The sequence below is a fragment of the Balaenoptera borealis genome, assembly GCF_965194805.1.
Source record: "Balaenoptera borealis genome assembly, chromosome: 17".
NCBI lineage: Eukaryota > Metazoa > Chordata > Mammalia > Artiodactyla > Balaenopteridae > Balaenoptera > Balaenoptera borealis.
Window position 1 is genome coordinate 7,070,953 of NC_138876.1, and position 19,543 is coordinate 7,090,495.

General features: G+C 46.6%; 1 protein-coding gene across 6 annotated transcripts in view; it reads left to right on the top strand.

The window, feature by feature from the left end:
- Positions 1-19,543, top strand: part of ZFAT (zinc finger and AT-hook domain containing) — a 404,316-nt gene that overhangs the window by 98,385 nt on the left and 286,388 nt on the right. For all 6 annotated transcript variants that reach the window (XR_014236662.1, XM_082364604.1, XM_082364603.1 and 3 more), the window contains one exon: positions 15,871-15,959. Coding sequence is in view for 5 of the 6 variants with exons in the window: in XM_082364604.1 (XP_082220730.1) it covers positions 15,871-15,959 (89 nt within the window). In the remaining variant the exon portion in view is untranslated. The remainder of the gene's footprint in view (positions 1-15,870; positions 15,960-19,543) is intronic.

A 19,543-nucleotide genomic window follows, 5' to 3' on the forward strand; every position in this document is an offset into this window, starting at 1 on the left:
CCTCGTGGGACAGCTTCTTCCGTACTTGGGCCTCGGTCTTGTTATGCTGCAAAATAAGGACGTGAGACCTTAGCGTTTCTTGGGTCTCTTTAGCCTTGATGCTCTGTGATTCTAGCAGGCAAGTGTAATGGAGTGCTTCAGATGTGGAAATGTGCAGTGCAATGTCGTTTTCTCTGGTCTAACTTTGGGGTGACCACTTCTTCCCCAGGCCTGCTGGGACTGCTTTGTGTGTCTGTTTTGACACTTGCTGTGGTGTCACGCCTTCTCAAAGGCCAGCCTCGTGGGTGGAGTCCTGGGTTGTAGACCAGCTGTTCATCTCCACTGGTGATCTGTTCTGTAACTATAGGCTATTCTATTCCTTTTCAGTTTTAAAAAAGCTTTAAAAAACTTTAGTTACACCTCTCACCCATTTTTTGGTAGTACTCACATTTTATTTTGCTGATTTCTGAAAGCTTTTTGTATCTCAGTGGTTTGTCATAGTGTGCAAATATTTCCCTCCAGCTTACCATTTGCTTCTATGTTTTTAGTGTATCTTTTTATATTTAGATGCTAAATAACTAGCATATTTAAATTTGTCAGTCTCTTCCTTTATGTTTTTTCCTATTTCCATTTATTTCTCTATGTTAAAAGAAACCTTCCCCATCTTAGGGGAAAGTTCTTTTGTATTTTCTTCAAGTTTTATTTCGTGGGTTTATAACATTTATGAAATTCAATATTCTTGACATTTATTCTGGTGCAAGGTCTGTCATAGGATTCTTTGTTTCTCAACAGTTATCAGTTGACTCAGCATATTTATTGAGAAATCAGTCCTTTCCATTTTGTTTTGAAATGCCAGAATTTCTCAAGATGTTGGGTGTATTCTGGGATTTTGGTTTGTTTTGATGATCTTTGCTCTAGTACATTGTTTGGCAAGATACTGTTTAAAAAATTATAATATTATGCATACATATATTATTCCTTTTTCTTCTTTTTTTTTTGTGGACATCTGGTTTTTCTCATTTAATTATTATTTCTTTGGGTGAACTGGATGGCCTCATGAGCTGTTTGACAACAGCTGAAACATGCTTTGAATTCCTCGGGGAAATGTGCTCATACTAGGGGCCTGGCTACCTTGATGAGGCTCCCAGCCTGTAACCATAGCGTTAGCTCTTTATTTAGAAGCAGGCATGGCTTTAAAGCCTGCCTGAAATTATTTGGTTTTCCGCGCAGTTGTATCAGTAATAATTCAGCAGGTTGCTCCTCAGGCAGGCTTGAGTCTTGCCTGCCGCTGCCTGGTAGGGTGACCTCGGCTCAGTGGCTTCTCTGAGCCGCAGTCTCCTCCTCTGTGAAGTGGGAATAATTATACCCCCCTCGCCTAGCGGGTGCGAGGTTGGAAGGGCAGGCGATGCATCCCTCCTCGTCTGGGCTTTTTCCCATGCTTCTGGCTGCCCCTCAGTCTCCTTTCCTGGTGCCTCCTCAGCTCTGACCTCTACATCTTGCAAGGCCACAGGGCTCAATCCGAGGACTCTTCCTTCTACACCCTCACCCTAGGTGATTCTCTCTGCCTCATGGCTTTACACACCGTTTACGTGAACGCTTCCAAACTTCCATTTCCAGCCCCGTCCTCGCCCCCAGCCTTCAGCCCTGCGTCTGCCGCTGCCCACTCAGCATCTGTGCCTGTGTCTGGAAGGCCCCTCAGACTTAGCACGTGCATCTCCTGTGGTCCAGGGGCCACCAAACTCTGTAAAGACACAGTACATTTTTTAGGTTTTGAGTGTCACCTAGGGCTTCTGCTGCATATTCTTCTTCATTTTAGTTAGTTTGTTTTCACAAACCTTGAAACATGTCCAAGCCATTCTTAACCCCCAGCTGTTACAAAACAGGAAGCAGGCTGGATTCGGCCCACGGGCCGTAGTTTGCCAACCCCTGCTCTACCCCATCTCAGTAAATGCAGCTCCTTTTCAGGCGCTCGGGTCAGAAACTTCGAGTCACTCCTGACTGTCTTGCTCACACCCTGCAGATGGTCCTTTAGCAAATCCTGTGTGTTCTTGCCTCGACGTGATCCAGAATTCTGCCACTTCTGGGCGTCCTCACGGCTTGGCCGCTGTCCCCTCTTGCCTCTGTTCTTGCAGTTGTGTCCCAGCTGCTTTTCCTGCTTCTGCCCTGTCCCCACAGTCAGTCCTCTTGCACGCGTCTCAGAGTGACTGCCAAAATCCTAACTGTGATCTCTCTGACCCCCTCACCCCGCCCCCGTCTCTGGCCTCATCTGCGCTGCTCTCCCCTGACTCTCACCTCTCCAGACGGGTCGGTCTCCTCCCTGCTCTGCAGATCTGCCAGGTACATGCCCATCTCAGGGTACTTGCCCTCCCCCTGCCTGGTGTGTTCTTCCCCCGCAGATGCCTGAATGGATACTTCGTTCATGGCCTTCAGGTCCCACTCAAGAGTCCTTCTCTCAGGAAGGCCTTCCCTGGCTACACTGTGTCTTTAAAATCTCCACATCCCACCAGATCATCCCAAATCCCTTCCTGTTTATGTTTTTCTTTTGGCTTATCTTTCTCTAGTGTACTGTATAGTTTTCTTGTTTGTCTTTTTTTTTCTGTCTCTACCACTGGAACTCTCCCACTAACTTCATACTTTCTTCCATGTTTCTTACTGTTTCTTCTTAGAGCTATCTTTCTCTAATGTGCAATATATATATATTTTCATGATTTTCTGTATCTTCCATTAGACTGTAAGCTCCTCAAGCAGGGATTTTTGACTTACTCTATTGGTTTTGTTTTTTTTGTTTTTTTTAATACTATATACCAGCATCATAACCTTACTATTTTTTAAAATTAATTAATTAATTAATTTATGGCTGTGTTGGGTCTTCGTTTCTGTGCGAGGGCTTTCTCTAGTTGCGGCAAGCGGGGGCCACTCTTCATCGCGGTGCACGGGCCTCTCACTGTCGCAGCCTCTCTTGTTGCGGAGCACAGGCTCCAGATGCGCAGGCTCAGTAATTGTGGCGCACGGGCCCAGTTGCTCCGTGGCATGTGGGATCTTCCCAGACCAGGGCTCGAACCCGTATCCCCTGCATTGGCAGGCAGATTCTCAAGCACTGCGCCACCAGGGAAGCCCCCTTGGCTTTGTTTTGTATCCCCAGCACCTAACAGTGCCTGACTTGTAGTAGGTGCTCAATAAATTTTTGTTGATTGAATGAGTGAAGGAAAATGTAAAGTGCCTTACATAAAGTGGATGGGATGTAGGAGCACTCAGAAAGTGCCAATTCTTTTCTGCATCTCATCTCCCAGATAGTTCTAGCAAATCAAATGCTTGCGAGTTAGAAATCTTAAAATACGGTAGAGGAACTCACTGTTAAATGAATCTTCTTGGGTATCTTTTAATGAAGTAGAAAGGAATTGAGTAATTACCCTCTCCTTTACCTGCTTGCGAATCTAACTTTTCACTTGTATTGGCTTCTTTAAAGTGATCTATTCCTGTTTATTCATTCCTGTTTCCCAGAGGAGCTCATTACTGTGCCTTAGAAGAGATAGGCCAGAACGGATGAAGGTTTCTGTTAGAAAGGTTTGCCAGTTGATATGTACGAAGAGAGATACTGATCTGTAAAGGGCCCGATTAAACCCTTTGCATGTATGCCAGTGGGTGCAAGAATTTAATGCAGAAGTCATGCTGGTAACACATCTCCCCGCTTTTGACTTTAAAGAGGGTCTAGACACGTGATGTGTGGTCTAGAGTTTTATACATGATTCTGCCCACCCAGAGCAGATGGGGGAGGTTAAATGGTGCAGTGCCTTTAGGTTACATAATCAAACAAGAATTCTCTAATCATGAAATAAAAAGCTCTTTGAAGTTCAGTGCTAATTCCTTTGGTCCCCTCCTTCTCCCAATCCAACCTGCCCTCATACACTGGAGATAAGAAGTTTTCTGGTAAAATTTACAAAGAGGAATTATCCAAGCTTCATGCACTCTTGTGTGTGTAGTAACTGGACAGGTGGAGAGCTGAATGTGGAAATTAGGTCTGAGTGGAGGAAGTACCACTTTTTCCCTTGCTTCTTCGATTTATGATAAGAGATCCCATGGCTACACATTGAAATATTCTAGGAGAGGTAAGTATGGAGTTTTTTAATCTCCTCTTTCCTCTGAAAAACACAGTCACTCTAGCGTAGAGTAGCTGCACTTTTCCATAGTCTTTTTACTTCTATAAACACACACTCTAGAACCAGAAGTTAAAAGAAAATGGTACCTGAGCAGCCAGATGGTTGATCTTACCAGGTTCCTTTACTAGGCTTCAGTGAGACTGGTCTCGTCCCTCTTAGCCTTCCTCCAGCTTACTCCTGGAGAACAGGTCGAGGGTCAGGGGTGGGAGTGGGGCAACAGTGTGAACACAGTAGGTTTCCGTGGCTTATCTCCACGGCCTGGTGTCTGGGTGATGGGCAGGAGAGGGGAGGGCTGACTTTAGGACCCAGGAGTCCCAGTTTCTGTGTGCACCCTGTCTGGGGCCACCTGAAACTCTTTTTCTGAGGTTTTTATAAAGCATAAGAATATATTAACGCATATATGTGGAACCTAGAAAAATGGTACAGATGAACCTATTTGCAGGGCAGCAATAGAGAGGCAGATGTAGAAAACGGACATGTGCACACAGTGGGGGAAGAGGAGGGTGGGACGAATTGGGAGATTAGGATTGACATAAATACACTACCATGTGTAAAACAGACAGCTAGTGGGAACCTGCTGTATAGTACAGGGAGCTCAGCTCGGTGCTCTGTGGTGACCTAGGTGGGTGGGATGGGGTGGGGGTGGGAGGGAGGTCCAAGAGGGAGGGGATATATGTATAGCTATATGTATATATGTATACATATAGCTTCGTTGCACAGCAGAAACTAACACAACATTGTAAAGCAAAAATACTCCAATTAAAAAAAAAAAGAATAACTGAGCTCATACTATAAAATGAACTGTACAGCTTACTGAACAGTTAGCTTAGACTAATACACAGATTAACTGTTGAATAAGGCTTGGTTACCTACAACCTCACCTGGGTAGAGGGGTCTCAGCTGCAAATACCTGGCACAGAGACTCTAATTTAATCCTGTTCTGGTGCCTTGCTCTTTCCTGGTCTTTTATCGAGCTCTGCCTTCTGTTTCTTTCTCTTTCTAATGCTGATCCATTCCTCCTTGTATCAAAACTGATGTACTAATTACAGAGAATCATCCGTCCCTAAGCTGCTTCAAGTTCAGCTGTTAAAGTACAGAGACTTCTTAAACTGCCTGTTTATTGCTGTAGCTATTTCTGTTCTGAGTTGCCATCTCACAAATTACTGCAGATGCCAGAACCGCGAAGATGTGTGCTTTGCAAAATGCCTGCTGCAAAATGCCTGTTATGCTTCCTGCAGGGTGCTTCTCTCACTTTAGGCGGCAGACCCGTGTGTACCAGGCTGTGTAGAGAGGCAGTACGGCAGAGTGAGTAAAACCTTGGGCTCACGGGGGCAGTCCCAGGTCGGAACCACTTCCTGTCTGAATGACCTTGAACAGGTGCTCTGTCATCCCTAACATGGGGGTGATGAAGGTTCCTGTGTATGGGCATGTATTAGTTTCCTATGGCTGCTGTAACAAACTACCACAAGTTTAGTGGCTTAAAACAACACAGATTTATTATGTGACAGCTCTGGAGGTCAGAAGTCTAAAATCAGGCTGTCAGCAGGGCTGCATTTCTTCTGGAGGCCCCAGGGGAGAATCTGTTTCTTTAACCTCTCTGGCTTCTAGAGGCTGCCTATATCCTTTGGCTTATGAGCACCCCCTTCATCTCAAAGCCAGCACCATAGCTCTCACCCCCTCTCTCTCTCCCTCTGTTTCTTTCATCACATCTCCTCTCGGAGTCTGAACCCCCTGCCTCTCTCTTATAAGGACCCTTGCGATTTCATTGGGCCCACCTGGATAATCCAGGCTCATCTCCTATCTCAAGATCTTTAACTTGAGCACATCTGCAAAATCCCTTTTGCATATAAGGTAATGTTTACAGGTTCTGGGGTTTAGGACCTGGGTATTTTGGGGGGAGGGCATTATCAGCTTACCACAGTGGGGTTCTGGGGAGGTTTGTTGGGTTCACGTTGAGTGTGGGTTCATTCTAAGTGGTGTACGTATACCTGCTCCGTTAGGGATCAGTATTCTCATGTTCCCAGCCACTCTCGACACAGTGTACAAATGGATATTTGTGGTGATTAATCTACATCATCTGTATCATTTAGGAAAGATCAAATTACTCTTCTCTCAAATATTCCTTCTTTAGGAAGGCACAGTGCAAGAGTTAATATTTAAAGAGTGAGTATCAGTGTTGAAAAGGGTAAAGGCAGTTTTCTGAAAAATTTGCTTATGCAAAATACCACCTTTTTCAGTAAGACTGGATAAACAGTCATAAGAAGGCATTTTCACTTTTATGCCTCCATATATTACCAGTAATAGTTCATATTTATGCAGATTTCTTTCTTTAAATATTTTAGTGTTCCTTCAAGTTTGAGGTACACATGAAGTTTGATTTGGCAGGAGTTATTTAATTTAGCAGATATTCCAAACATGTTGCCTTAAAACAGAAGTTTTCCATCACTGTCTTTCTTTGGTTTCTGATGGAATCCAAATGCCAGAAGACAAGGGGACAGTTTTATTTTCTTCTGACGGTTTAAGATTTTTCTGCCATTCCATTCGGCCCTGGTTTTATATAGAGCTCTATTTAAAGAAACGAAGCAGCTGGAACCATCCTCGGGGAAACTCATCAAGCAGACGAGGGTGCAGTAGGAAACAAAGGAAGCCAGCAGGTGGTGTGTGTTACCCTTTTTTTTAAAGTATTTTTTTCCAGTTTTATTGAACTATAGCTCATATATAATGTATTAGCTTAAGGTGTACAACATAATGATTTGATATATGTATATATTGTGAAGTGACTACCACAATAAGTTTAGTTAACATCTATCACCTAGTTAAAATTTCTTTCTTGTGATGATTAAGTATTTTTTAATTTTATTGAATATATTTGACATACAACATTAGGTAAATGTAAGGTGTATAACGTGTTGCTTTGATGCATTTATATGTTGTATCAATAACATGATTGCCATTGCAGTGATATTTATCTCATTATATAGCTGTAGTATAGTATTGTTGGCTATATTCATTATACTGTGTGTTAGATCACTATGGTGGTACTTCCCTGGTGGTCCAGCGGTTAAGACTGTGCTTCCACTGCAGGGGGCGCGGGTTCAATCCCTGGCCAGGGAACTAAGATCCCACATGCCGTGTGGTGCATCCAAAAAGTAAAAAAAAAAAAAAAAAAAAGAAAAAGCATCACTATGGCGTATGTACTACTTGTTGCAAGTTTGTACCCTTAAATAACATCAGTTTTTATCCCTCCCTCCTTCTCTCCCTCATCCCCATTAACCAGTACTTTACTCTTTGCTTTTGATTTTTTAGATTCCACGTATAAGTGATATCATACAGTACTTGTTTTTCTCTGTCTGACTTATCTCACTTAGCATCATGTGCTCAAGGTCCATCCATATTGTTGGAAATGGAGGATATTGTCCTCTCTCACGGCCAAATAATATTCCAGTGTGTGTGTGTGTGTGTGTGTGTGTGTGTGCGCACGCCACATGTTTTTTATCCATTCATCTGTTGATGGGCATTTAAGTTGTTTCCATATCTTGCCTATTGTGAATAATGCTGCAATAAACGTGGGAATGCATATATCTCATTGAAATCCTATTTTTCATTTCTTTTGGGTATATACTAGTAGTGGAATTGCTGGATCATACGGTAGATCAGTTTGTAATTTTCTGAGAAACCCCATATTATTTTCCATTGTGGTTGGACCAGTTTACATTCCCGACAACAATGTACGTGTTCCCTTTTTACCACATCCTCGCCAAGGTGCTGTGCATTTTCTAAGTGCTGGTCACGAGGCTGGGGGCTTTATATATCCTGGAGTGAGCCCCACACAGCTGCCAGCAGGTGAGGATGACTAGCTTTATTTTTAGGAGCGGAGCCCGTCTCCTCTACTCAGGAGAATCTCCTGCTTGAGCCCAGGGGCCTCAGCAGGGCAGGTGCTCCGCTGCCCCCCTCCCCAGCCCCGCGCTCTTGCACGTGCACCTTTCCTTCCAGAGCAGAAGGAAATTTAGCAGGAAGGGCAGTCCTAACCCTCCCAGGGTTGGGGGCACCTCTCGATGTCTAACCCAAGGCAGAATAACAGGGACTTCTGTTCCTTTTCTCCCCCATCCCACCTCCAAATCCTGTCCCCTCTACCTGGCAGGACAAGCTGACTAGATTTCTGCCTAAGACCTGAGTCAAGGGCTGAGCTCAGGATAGCCTGCCTCCAGACCCTGGGCTTTTTCTGGTGGTACCTGATTTAGCCTGCATCCCACTGCCAGGCCCAGCCAGTGTCCGCAGGTCAGAGATCAGCTTTGTTCCATCAGCCAGTTGGCCGTGAAGTACTCTCCTCCCAGAGGAAACTTGAAAACGGAGGTTCTGCAAAGATGGTACCTCACCTACTGAGGGAGGAACAGAAGTAGTGGAGGTGACATTTCTACCCCACGATCTCCCATCTTTGAACGGGAGTTGCACCATCACACATTTTGAGGAAGATAGGAGCCGCTGGTGAAACCCTGTGTTTCCAGAGCGAGCAGCAGTATCCGCAGTGGAAATCTCAGCAAGCCCAGCACTCAGAAGGACGCCTGACGGGAAAGCACAGGTGCGGAGATTGCCGACTGTGTCTTTTTTCTTACCGCCTGCAACAGCCGCCAGGGTCATTCACACACCGCCACGCAGCCCTCACACTTTATCCTTGAACTACCCGTCACATCTTGTCTTTCCTGAACTAATTTGGTGCCAGTTCCTGAGCCCCTTCTGGAGAAGGTAGCCTGACTGTTTGGTTCTTGTATTGTTGTTGTTTTCACATTTTTAAAGTATCACACACATACAAAAAATGCATAATTGCTAAGTGTTCCACTCAGTGGATTATCACAAAGGAAGCACACCGTGTAACCACATCCTAGGATGAGACACGAACATTGCCGGCCCCTCAGGAGCCCTCCTCACCCGTCCCCTGAGCTGTTGCCCTTCACTGCTCCTCAAGATAGCCACTACCCGGACTTCTGACACCAGAAGGCGATCTGTCCTGTCTTTGAACTTCATATAAACTGATTCGTATAAATGTGCTCTTCTGTGTCTGGCTTTTTCCTTTGCTCGTTAAATTTGTAAGGTTCATCTGGGTTGTGATTTTGACGTTTAACATCTGGGCCTCTGGATCAAACAAGAATTTCATAAGTAACTGAGATTCTAAAGTCTGTCGTTTGTAACGAGGAAGACTTTGTACCTTCAGTTAGCTTTTCTCATTGTGCCAGTGTTTTTGCAGTAAGCTTGGAGTGCTTCCCTCAAAAGAGTGTTTCTCTAGAGAGTGGTATGACTCTGCTTTCTTTTGTTCTCCTTACTGACGAGAATTGGCTCAGAATGACTTCTGAGTGTTGAGAAAGGTTCAATCCTGACTCAGAAGACAAGAAATAACCACCCTGAGATGATTCACAGAATTAGGCCACTGTCTTTTCTGTGCAAAGAGGAGGGGCAGAGATGCCTAAGTCAGTGTACAGCTAATCAAGGCTGGGCGGTGTTTTAAAAGACAGTGAACTCTTTTGAGCTTCAAGTTTGGGAACCACTGATACCACTTTATTGTTCCACGTTGAAAGACCCGTCTTCCGGACTGTGGGCAATAGCAAATGGGATCCAACATCCCAGCCTTTCAGAGATGGGTGCTAATTTACCGGAAATGCTTTTCTGTTACACAGAAAACATTAAAAGCACAGTCACAAAAATCTAACCCCTTCCTACAAGTATGCCCACAGTTCTATCACACAACAAATGAATTATTCTTTAAAACTTTTTTTTCAACCTTTATTCCTGTTCAGATGGAATGATTACATAGTTGTGATTAAAGGATAAATATCATTCTTTTAGCTTTAAAATTACTATTAGTTTTTGTTGCTGTAGAGTCCATGAATAATACATTTAAGAGGTGTATAATGTTCCATTAAGATGGTGATCCATGAGTTACATAACCATTCTCTTATTTTGGGGCAATGTATTGTTTTCTTTTGTCCTCCCGTTATTACAGCTTATGTTGCAGGGAATGCTTTCTTGCATTAATTAATTAATGGAAGAATTAATTCCTTAGGACATATTTCCAGGAGCAGGGTGGCTCTTTCGTTTTGGTGGCTTGAATCATGCATTGCACGGCCAGCTTACTTTTCAAAAAAATTGTACCAGAAACATGACAGTGTTCTCACTGAACTCGTTCATATTTGCATGATATTAAACATGTTCAGTTTCTTAGTTTAATGGATATCAGATCTTACCATTTTATTATACTTTTTAGGGATTTGATAATCATGAAATCGATCAGGTGAATTAGAGGATTAGCTGGATTACATGAGTAACGTGCATGAGGAATTTGTAACGTTGATGGGTTCATAGCGCTGTGTGCAAGTGTTTGCTGTCATTGGACTTCTCTTGATTAATTAAGTCGGATTTAATCCTCTCTTGAGTGCATTGTTTGTTCATGTCCTTTTTTATGTCTTTGCCTTGAGGGGCCTTGGTGTTTTATATTCATGCACCCACTGATTCATTCAACAGCTGTATTTGCTGGGACTCTTGGTTGCCATTGTCAGAAACTCACTTGAGGTCACTGAAACAGAAAAGGGACATTTATTATATCGTACAGAGACTTGCGATCCTTGCGTTTTCCGTTGCTTCTTCACAGGACTGTCCTCACCTCCTCTTCTTGTGGCTGGGCCCTGTCAACCTCCCACCTTAGCTTGACCGTCGCTTCCTCACAGAGGCCTTCCCTGATGGCTCAGCCCCGTGGCCACACCCCGTCCCGGCCTCCTCCTCCTCCACTGCCCTGTCCGTTTCCTCCATAGCCCATTGTGATTTGTAGTGATTTATTTGCTTCTTGTCCTTAGAGGCCGTGAGCTCCACGAGGGCAGGGGCTCCACTGTCTGCTCACTGCTGTGCTCAGGGGTCCGGCCTGGTCCCCGCACACAGTGGCCCCTCAGGGAGTGCTTGCTGAGCGGATGTCTTCGTCACTCACCTTTGCTCCTCTCTGCCTCCTGGTTCTGATGTTCTGTCTCTGTCTCCCTTTGCAGACTGGTTTGTGTTCTTATTTCATCCACAGAGTGAAAGTATAATGACCAGTAGCTTCTGAGTTACAGGCTTCAGATTCCTGGCTCAGCTTGGGTCACTGGTCCACAGCGGTCCCATCACCTGTGGCTGGGAGTGCAGGGATGGTGGGCAGGGCCATATACAAGGCTCTGGAGGTGCCCTGTGTGATGGTGGTGACTGTGGGGAGGGAGAGGGCGCGTGGCTGCGCAGGCATCCTGCTGGGACGGCCCTGTGACTTGCCGCTAGCCTCATAGCTGGCATGCCTTCGCTGCCGGGCACGAGGATGTGGAATGAGAAGTCTACTGTCCCTGTCCCCAAAGTACCTGCAACCCACCGAGGGCGCCAGATGGACCAACCAGAGATGAATTGGTGAGCCACTTGGAATTAGGCACTTTGGATACAGCAGCGGGTAGTACGAACCACAACCAAAGCAGAAACTAAACACCCCACTGTCATGAAGCTAAATGAGAAACAAGATAAATCAATAAAATAGGGGGTATATTACAATTGAGATATGAAAAAATACCTTAAATTTTGAGAAAATTGAGATATGAAAATATGAATGTGAAACGGTTCAATTTCAATATGAAAATGTTACAAGATGAGGGTTGTCACAAATGAATCAGTAAAGGAAGATGGGGATGGTCATGGAAGGGAAACCAGCCAGCAAAGCATGGAAGGAAGGGCACCCCAGGCCCCAGAAGAGCAAGTGCAAAGGCCCGGAGGTGGCGTGACTGTGCTATGTCCCTGGGGTGGAGAGAGGGGGGCGAGGGTCATGGCTGAGCACAGGAGGTAACGGGGAGGGTCCCACCAGCCATTGCCAGGTGGTCACGGCTTGCTGTGGGTGGAGACAAGGCCAGAGCAGTTGCTGGGGGCAGGATGCGGAAGGCCTTCTGTGAACTCTGATATTATAAGTTACTTACACGTTATCATTTTCCTTTCTCTGTTTGTATTCTTTCTATTTTAAGGAATATTATCTCAGGCTGGCTTAATTGGACCTATCCTCGGATTGTCCCCGAGAGTGTCAGGGAGGTCAAAGCACTAGGATTTGAGGGGCGCTGCCCCAGTGGCCGTGGCAGAGCAGGGTCCGCTGCTGGGTCACCTGCACACACCCTCAGCCTCTTCTCTCAGGGGATCACTTTTCGGGTGCTTGCCACCCAGAGTCTGAGCCCATCCTGGCAGCAGGCAGAGGTTGCCTCCCCATTTTTCTAGTGGGAACACGCTGAGCAGCAGGGAGGAATGAGCCCCGGGCCTCACAGGTGAGCTGGCCTGGGCTGCAGGAGAGCGCCCCTCCCCTGCCACACTGGTGCTTCCCGGGGCCGCCATCCTGCGGGACCAGGCTTTACGCGTGTGGCTCACATGTGCCCCTTGCTGTTGGAAATTCCTTGTTCCCTTTGGGGAAATCGTTCCATGTCCTTATTAGCCGAGAGTATTCTTATGTAGCTGAGTCAGAGCTTTGGGGTCCAAATCCAGGCTCTGCCACCGACTGCTTCACACCCTGGCAGGTTGCTCAGCTTCTTGTTCCTAGTTCCTCATCCATAAGAAGGGTACCCTGCCTTGCCTCCCCGGGTTCTGGGGAGCGCGAGGAGATCAGACACGCCAAGTCCTGGCACAGCTGCTGACGGCCAGCAGCTCGGTAGGTAGAGCTAGCCGGGCATGCTGTGTGCAAAATGAATTAAGTTTTTAAAAAAGTCCACCTCATTTTGTCTTTGTCATCATTCCTTTCTTTTCCTGGGCTGCTCTGTGACTCACATCCGATACAGCCATTTGCTGTGCACCTACCAGCCCTTTGAGGTCACTCTAACCCCGGGTAAATACTGCATTTTTGAGACAATTCTCCCTTTGATTCTCAGGAGTATCTTGATAGAAAACAATCTGATAGTCTCAAATCATTACATTTTTACGGTTAGTCATGCATCTATATTGCATTATTTTAATTAGGCAGCAAAAGATTATGTCAAGCGCTCTCCCAGCCTGTTCGGTGGCAGGGCGTCAGTGGTCGCTGAAAACATTTGTAGCATTTATTGCCTGCGCTCTGACGCCTCCTAAGGGATGGCTTTTAAGAGCTGCCTTCTTTCCTTGTCTCTGGCGAGCCCTGGGAGTATATTCATAAAAGGTTGTCTGTGGACCTCAAACGAGGTGATGCCATTTATTCATTTCAGGCACTAATCATTTTTAGCTTAATCTCCTACTCTTTGATCCAGGTGTATTGGTAGTGAGTGAAAATATCTATCAACGTGGAGAATGGGTTTCTCAGCTTTCCTCCCCGCACGGTGCCGGTGGGGAACCTAGACACCATTCTGCTCAGGCTGCCTGGTACAGTTGCGATGTGTTTAGGCGAGTCACACACCCGTGGAGAAGCGTGGGTGTCCGAGGACACGTGGAGCCGTGCATAGCCCTTCTGTTTGGAAACGATGGTACTGTGTTCAAGGGCAGGTGTTAACTGCACTCTAATTATGACTTTCCTGCCTTACACATGACAAAGTTTTCCTCATGCTTTGGACTTGCAGAATTAGTAGAATCTAGAGTTCGGGGGTCCTTCGCCTGGAATGATAGGTACAATTGCAGTATTAACATGTTTATATTCTTGTTTCCCTTTTGCTGCTGCTCTTGAGAGCATTAGTCAAGTAAGATGTACAAAGTTTCCCTTTTTGCTTCTTGCCCAGCTCAGTTTAGTAGAACGCGCAGAATATGTTCAGTGTGCGCCAGGCGCTCAGGCACTAGGAGTGCCCAGATGACTAAGACGTGGTTCCTGCCGATGGGAGGCCAATGGCAGGTCATGACCATGCTGCAGGGCCAGGGTATGGACAGAGTGTGTGAGAGTGTGTGTGGGAGCTGCAGGGGGCTGGCTCTTAGCCCGCTTATACCGGAGATGTTGTTCAGCTGGAGTTTTGAGTTAAAGTGAAGAATGACCACATGCCAAGAGACAGTGCATCTCAGGCATGGAAGATGTTAGCAGAGGCTCAGGGTTCTTAGACTGCAAAGGCAAAACAGGAAGTCAGAGAGAGGGATCAGGAGGGGAGAGTTCGTTTGATTTGGGGTGCCTTCTGTGCCATGCTTTGGAACTTCAACTTTGATCTGTATTTGGAGTCATTGGTGGGCTGTGCAGCAAGGGCTGTGGACGAGTTTGTGTGTTAGATCAGGGATGGAGGATAGGGCACCAGGATGGATGGATGATGGATGGAGGGGGGCAGTGGGTGGGTGATAGATGGATGGGAGGGTTGCCTGAAAGAAAGGAAACCAATTCATTTGAGCAGTGGCTTTTGCCATTGTCCAGGAAAGAAATGAGGAGGGCCTAAACCAGTGTGGAGGTTTTAGAAACAGAGAGAAATAGAAAAATACTGGGAGTTGAAATCAGGTGCTGAAAAAATAAGGTGAGTGAAGTTGGGGTCATGGAGATGTTGAGGAAGGCTACTGGGTCTCTGACTTGGGGGATCAGGTGGGTGATAAACTAGGAAGGCTGGAGGTGGAACCCATATGATGGGTGAGGCAAAGAGTCCAAATTAGGACATTTGGGACAGCTAAGCAGTAGTCCAGCAGACAGTTGAATACTCAAATCTCAAGTTTAGGGAAGGGTAGAAGGTGTAAAAGTATGAGTAGAAGATGTAGATTTTGACCTCAAAGGTTTATATGCAAGGATGCTTGTAGAAGGAGAAGAACGGGGGTGTGGGCCGGAGCACTCTGGGACCTCAGTGTATAAAAGCTGTAGATGGGAGAGAGTGTTTCCAGGATACACAGAACGAATAGAGAGGCACGGAGAGGCAGTAGTGGCGTGGAGTCAGAGGAGCAGAGGATTTCCCAAGCGCGGCCTGTTAGCAGAGCCACGTGCGGTAGAGTCCTGTCAAATAAGGACTGAAGTCCGCCATTGGCTTGGCGTCATGGAGGTCACTGGTTACCGTGGCGAGACAGGTTTTGGGGTGAGCTGGTGTCACCTGCCAGTTTTGGGTGGGCGCAAGAGTGGATAGAAAAGGAGCATGGAGGCTGCAGAGGTGGACAGCTTTTTCACCCAGCTCGTCTGGGAAGGAAAGGTGTGAGAGGTTCCCGGAGGGAGCCAGTGTTTCTGTGGCATCACGTGCAGTGACTGTGGTCATTGCTGCCTCCGGAGGCTTAGAGCCATTAGAAGCTGCATGGTGAACGTCGCTGCTCTGAGAAGTAGGCCATATTTTTATTTGGTTGCACATTTGTATTATTGCAAGTTGAGGATTTATTTTTGCTCCTCAGGGGTAAAAAACGTAGCCTGCCCCATATATCCATTGATTTAACACGTGGGCTTGTTTATCACATTACTGAATGTTTATAAATTGCTGAAACATTAAGCCTCTCAAAAGACCCACGTTTCACACTTCTCTGTCGTTTTCTCTCTAGCATCTCCTGAAATCTGCCTTTTACGCTCCTACGAGTTCCAAAACACAGATCTCTTCTCTTGCTGAAGCGCATCCTGCAGGTGCTGTCGGCTCTCGGGGTGGCGTCCACACTCCTGGGGAGACACTGAGGCCCCTGGCGTCCGGCCCCCCAGCCTCCCCTGGGCTAGACGGAGCATGCTGCCTGGCGGCTGTGCACTTGCTTGCCAGTCCCCCCGAGGTTCTGGACCCCCCCCGACGGCACGGGGCATCTTCTCGCCTTCGTGCACGCTCCACTCACACGCAGGGGCTGCGAGCCTGACGGCGCTCACCTTCTTCTCCCTTCTTTTCAGGGAAGCAGTTCAAGTGCACGGTGTGCGACTACACAGCAGCCCAGAAGCCACAGCTGCTGCGGCACATGGAGCAACACGCCTCCTTCAAGGTAAGGGGCTCGGCGCTGGAGCGGACATTCAAGTTGGAAGCGCACCGCTCTTCCAAATGAAGACGGAGGGAGCCTCCATTCATTGTTCTGGAGCGTCCCCTTCCCTTCCGGGCCTGCTCAGCCAGTGCACGTGGGGTCTGGGGCGTGGCTCGGCTGACTGCACGCCCTCTCCTTCTGCAAGTGTAGCGCTTCTCTGGACTTTGGGGACCAAGTCCAGGGACAGAGTGTAAGAGGACGCAGACTAGAGAAAGGCACCCTCTCACCGTAAAAAACTAGAGTGATTTAGAGCCAAGGGTACATGCTTTAAGGACAAGTGTGTGCCGTCAGATCCTGGATTGCCTCAGGTGAACCCCTGATACGGCAGGTGTGATGATGCCCGGTTGGCAGGCGCTTGTAGGAGCTGGAAATGGCGCTCACGTGCCCGCCACGGTGCCAGCGTGTAACAGGGGCTCGGGAGACCGTGGCTTTCCTTATTCTTTTAATACCTCCAGTTGATGTTTCTTTCATGTAGATGGTAATATCCCCTTGGCCACTGCTTATGGTGCAGTTATTGACAACAAGAACTCTGGTCCAGTGAGTTTGTTTAATAAAAAATTCTGCTCAGCACTCAGCAACTTGACCCTTAAAATCGATGCTCTTGCTGCTGGCACGTGCATGTGAAGGTGGGGACACGATGCTCTGAGATGTTTGTTGAAATCGTGTCCACTGCTAAGTCCCAGAGGGCGGTAGGCAGAACGTGGAGGGACCCTGGGCCACCACACTCAGAGGTGCATTTATATTTATTGAGCATCTACTGTGTCCCTGCACTGTGCCAGGAGCTTTACCCCCCTCAACTCTGATCTCCACACAGTAGATATCATTGCCCGGATTGGACACCTGAACAACCTGCATCTCACATAAGTTAAGTGACCCCCACGGATCTTTCCTCGAGGCCCATGTCCACGGGCTTCAGTCGCCGTTACAGTAGTGGCCAGCCTATGCCGTCTGTCACCCCTTTTGAGGTACGAGGACCCTCCCTGACGACAAGCTCATCTGATGCTCAGAACAGCCTTGGGATGAAGTCACATGAAGCCTCATGATCTCTCCTCTTGTAGTTAAGAAACCAGGTGGCTCGGGGGGGATGAGGGCTCGTGTGCTTTGACTATCCAGGAGGTGAGGGAGTGAGAACTGGGGCTTTGCCTCCGAGTCCTAGGCCTGAGCGTCTCTCACCAGATCTTCTCAGTCCCTCGTTGATGGCAGAAAGGGGGCAGTTGGGGAACCTGAGGCTGCTGTGCCTGTCGCTTCTGTAGCTGCTTTCAGGTCTGCACTGAACACGAGTTTCTCAGGTGAGACCCACGTGTCACCCAGCAGGAGTGCAAAACGTCTCAACTGGGATGTTCCATGTTTGCATGCTTTGCACATAATTAAAATTAAGGGCTTAATGTCACATTCCACCTCTCATAGATGTGTTTCTTTGGGGGACTCTGGATTTTCTTAGACTAGTGCAATTGTAGGACTAGAGGACGCAGACTTAGGGCAACTCTCACTTTATAGATGAGAAGTGTAGACCCAGGGAGGTTGATTTCTGTCCTCGCTGTTTCAGAATCGGAGCTAGACTTCTCATTCATTCCTCAGTTTCCGTGTGGAGCATCTTCCCTTCCTAACCAGACACAGCAGACAGTCTCTCTGCCCTGAAGTCCTCATTGACTTGTTCCTCAGATTTGTGGAATCTTTGGTTTGTGTGCAGAAGTGCATTTGGGGGTGATTTGATTGAAGGTGTCCCTCTCACATGTGGTTCTCAGCTTTTTTCTGCCATCACATGGTTGTACTCCGGGGCCTCGGGAGCCCGACTAAGCTGGGCCCTGGGTCATGGCCAGTTTCCCACGGGCTCTCTGTGGATGTAGGGGTCCCCCTGCTGAGCGGTGCCCCAGCTGCGGATGCGATTGAGCCTGAATGAGAACCACTAATTCAGCCCTGGGCTTCTCCCTTCCTCCAGGTCAGGATGCTCTTCTTGCACACATGCGTGTAAGTCGTGCTTCTCAGTTAACTGGGGCTGATGAGGCAAAATGAAATTGACTCCTGTCAGCCACCCTCATCCTAACTGTAATTGCCCTTTCCCTTTCCTCTCGGTCCACCCCTGTAGTAGTTTTCCATTACTGTTGTGATCAATTACTCCAGCTTTGTAACTTAAACAACACAAGTTTATTGTCTTATAGTTCTGTGGTTCAGAATTCCAGCACAGGTCACACTGAGCTAACATGCAGGTGACATGTTCTTTCTGGAGGCTGTCAGAGAAAATCCATTTCCTTGCTCTTCTCTGGCTCCTACAGGCCGTCTGCACTCTCGGCTCGTGGCCCCTTCGTCTGTCTTCAAAGCCAGGTGAGAGCATCCCTCATCTCTCTCCTCCTCTGACTCTCCTCTTCCAGTTTGAACGGACCCTGTGATTATAGCGCACCCACTTGGATAACCCAGGACAATGTCCTTATCTTAAAGTCAGAGGATCAGTAACCTTAATTCTAGCTGTAGTCTTAATTCCTTTTTGCCACATAAGGTTCCAGGGATTAGGACGTGGTCATCTTTGGGGAGGGCATTTTTCTGCCCACTGCATTCCCCCACTCTTTTTTCTTCCTTTCACATCTATCTGTCTGGTAGAAATTTTTCATCCATATCAGAAAATATGTAGTATGCATCTCCTACATTCCCTTTTCCTACCCACAGCAAACATTATGAAGAAATCAAGCATCACTGTTTTACTGATCTGAGATGAGACTTCAACATCTTGGGCAAATACAGCTAATCCATTGCAGTTGGCTGGCTAGAGGAAACCAGTTTGCCTTTCCAGATCTGGATGTGTAATTTTCAATATATAATTTGTGTCAGGAAACACTGTAATAAAGGCAAACTCCTGTATTGCCTTTTAAAATTACATGGTGTCACTCATGTATTTATTTTAAGAATAAAATTAAAATGTATTCACTAAATAAGATTTGGAAAATGCTTTTTGGTTCTTTTCCTTGGGGGAATTTTTGGATATATTTTTAGACATGGTTGAGGTCACACTGTAAATGAGCATTTTTTTTGATGGAGATTAAAATGTCAGCTTTATCAGTGATGAAGCTTTGCTGGAGAATTGTGGCTTAAATGAGTGGCCGGTTGGTTTGCTAAGAATACTTCGCTTCTGAGTTAGAATAACCTCACAGTCAAAGGGCAGACGGGGGCACCTACATACTTTAGGCATTATAAATATTGCCTTTTTTCTTTATCCTCATTTCATAGGCCTTTTTTCATTTTATGAAAATACATTTATTAACTACTTTTAATGGCTGCATAAGGATGAGTATCATAGTTTAATTTAACATTCCCCTCATAATTGGACAGTTTGGTCGTTCCCAGTTCTTGCTGTTATAAGTAACCCTACAGTAGACGTCATACCAAAAGCATTTCTATGTCACCCTAAAATCCAAAGACTATGAAACACCGGGCAAAGCCCACCAAACCACTGAGGGTTCACAAACAGTGAAGGTTTTATATGTGCTTCTTGCAGCTGTAAATAAAATGCATTCCCTAGGGTGGGGCTGACACAATCGACCTTAAAGATGTGCCAG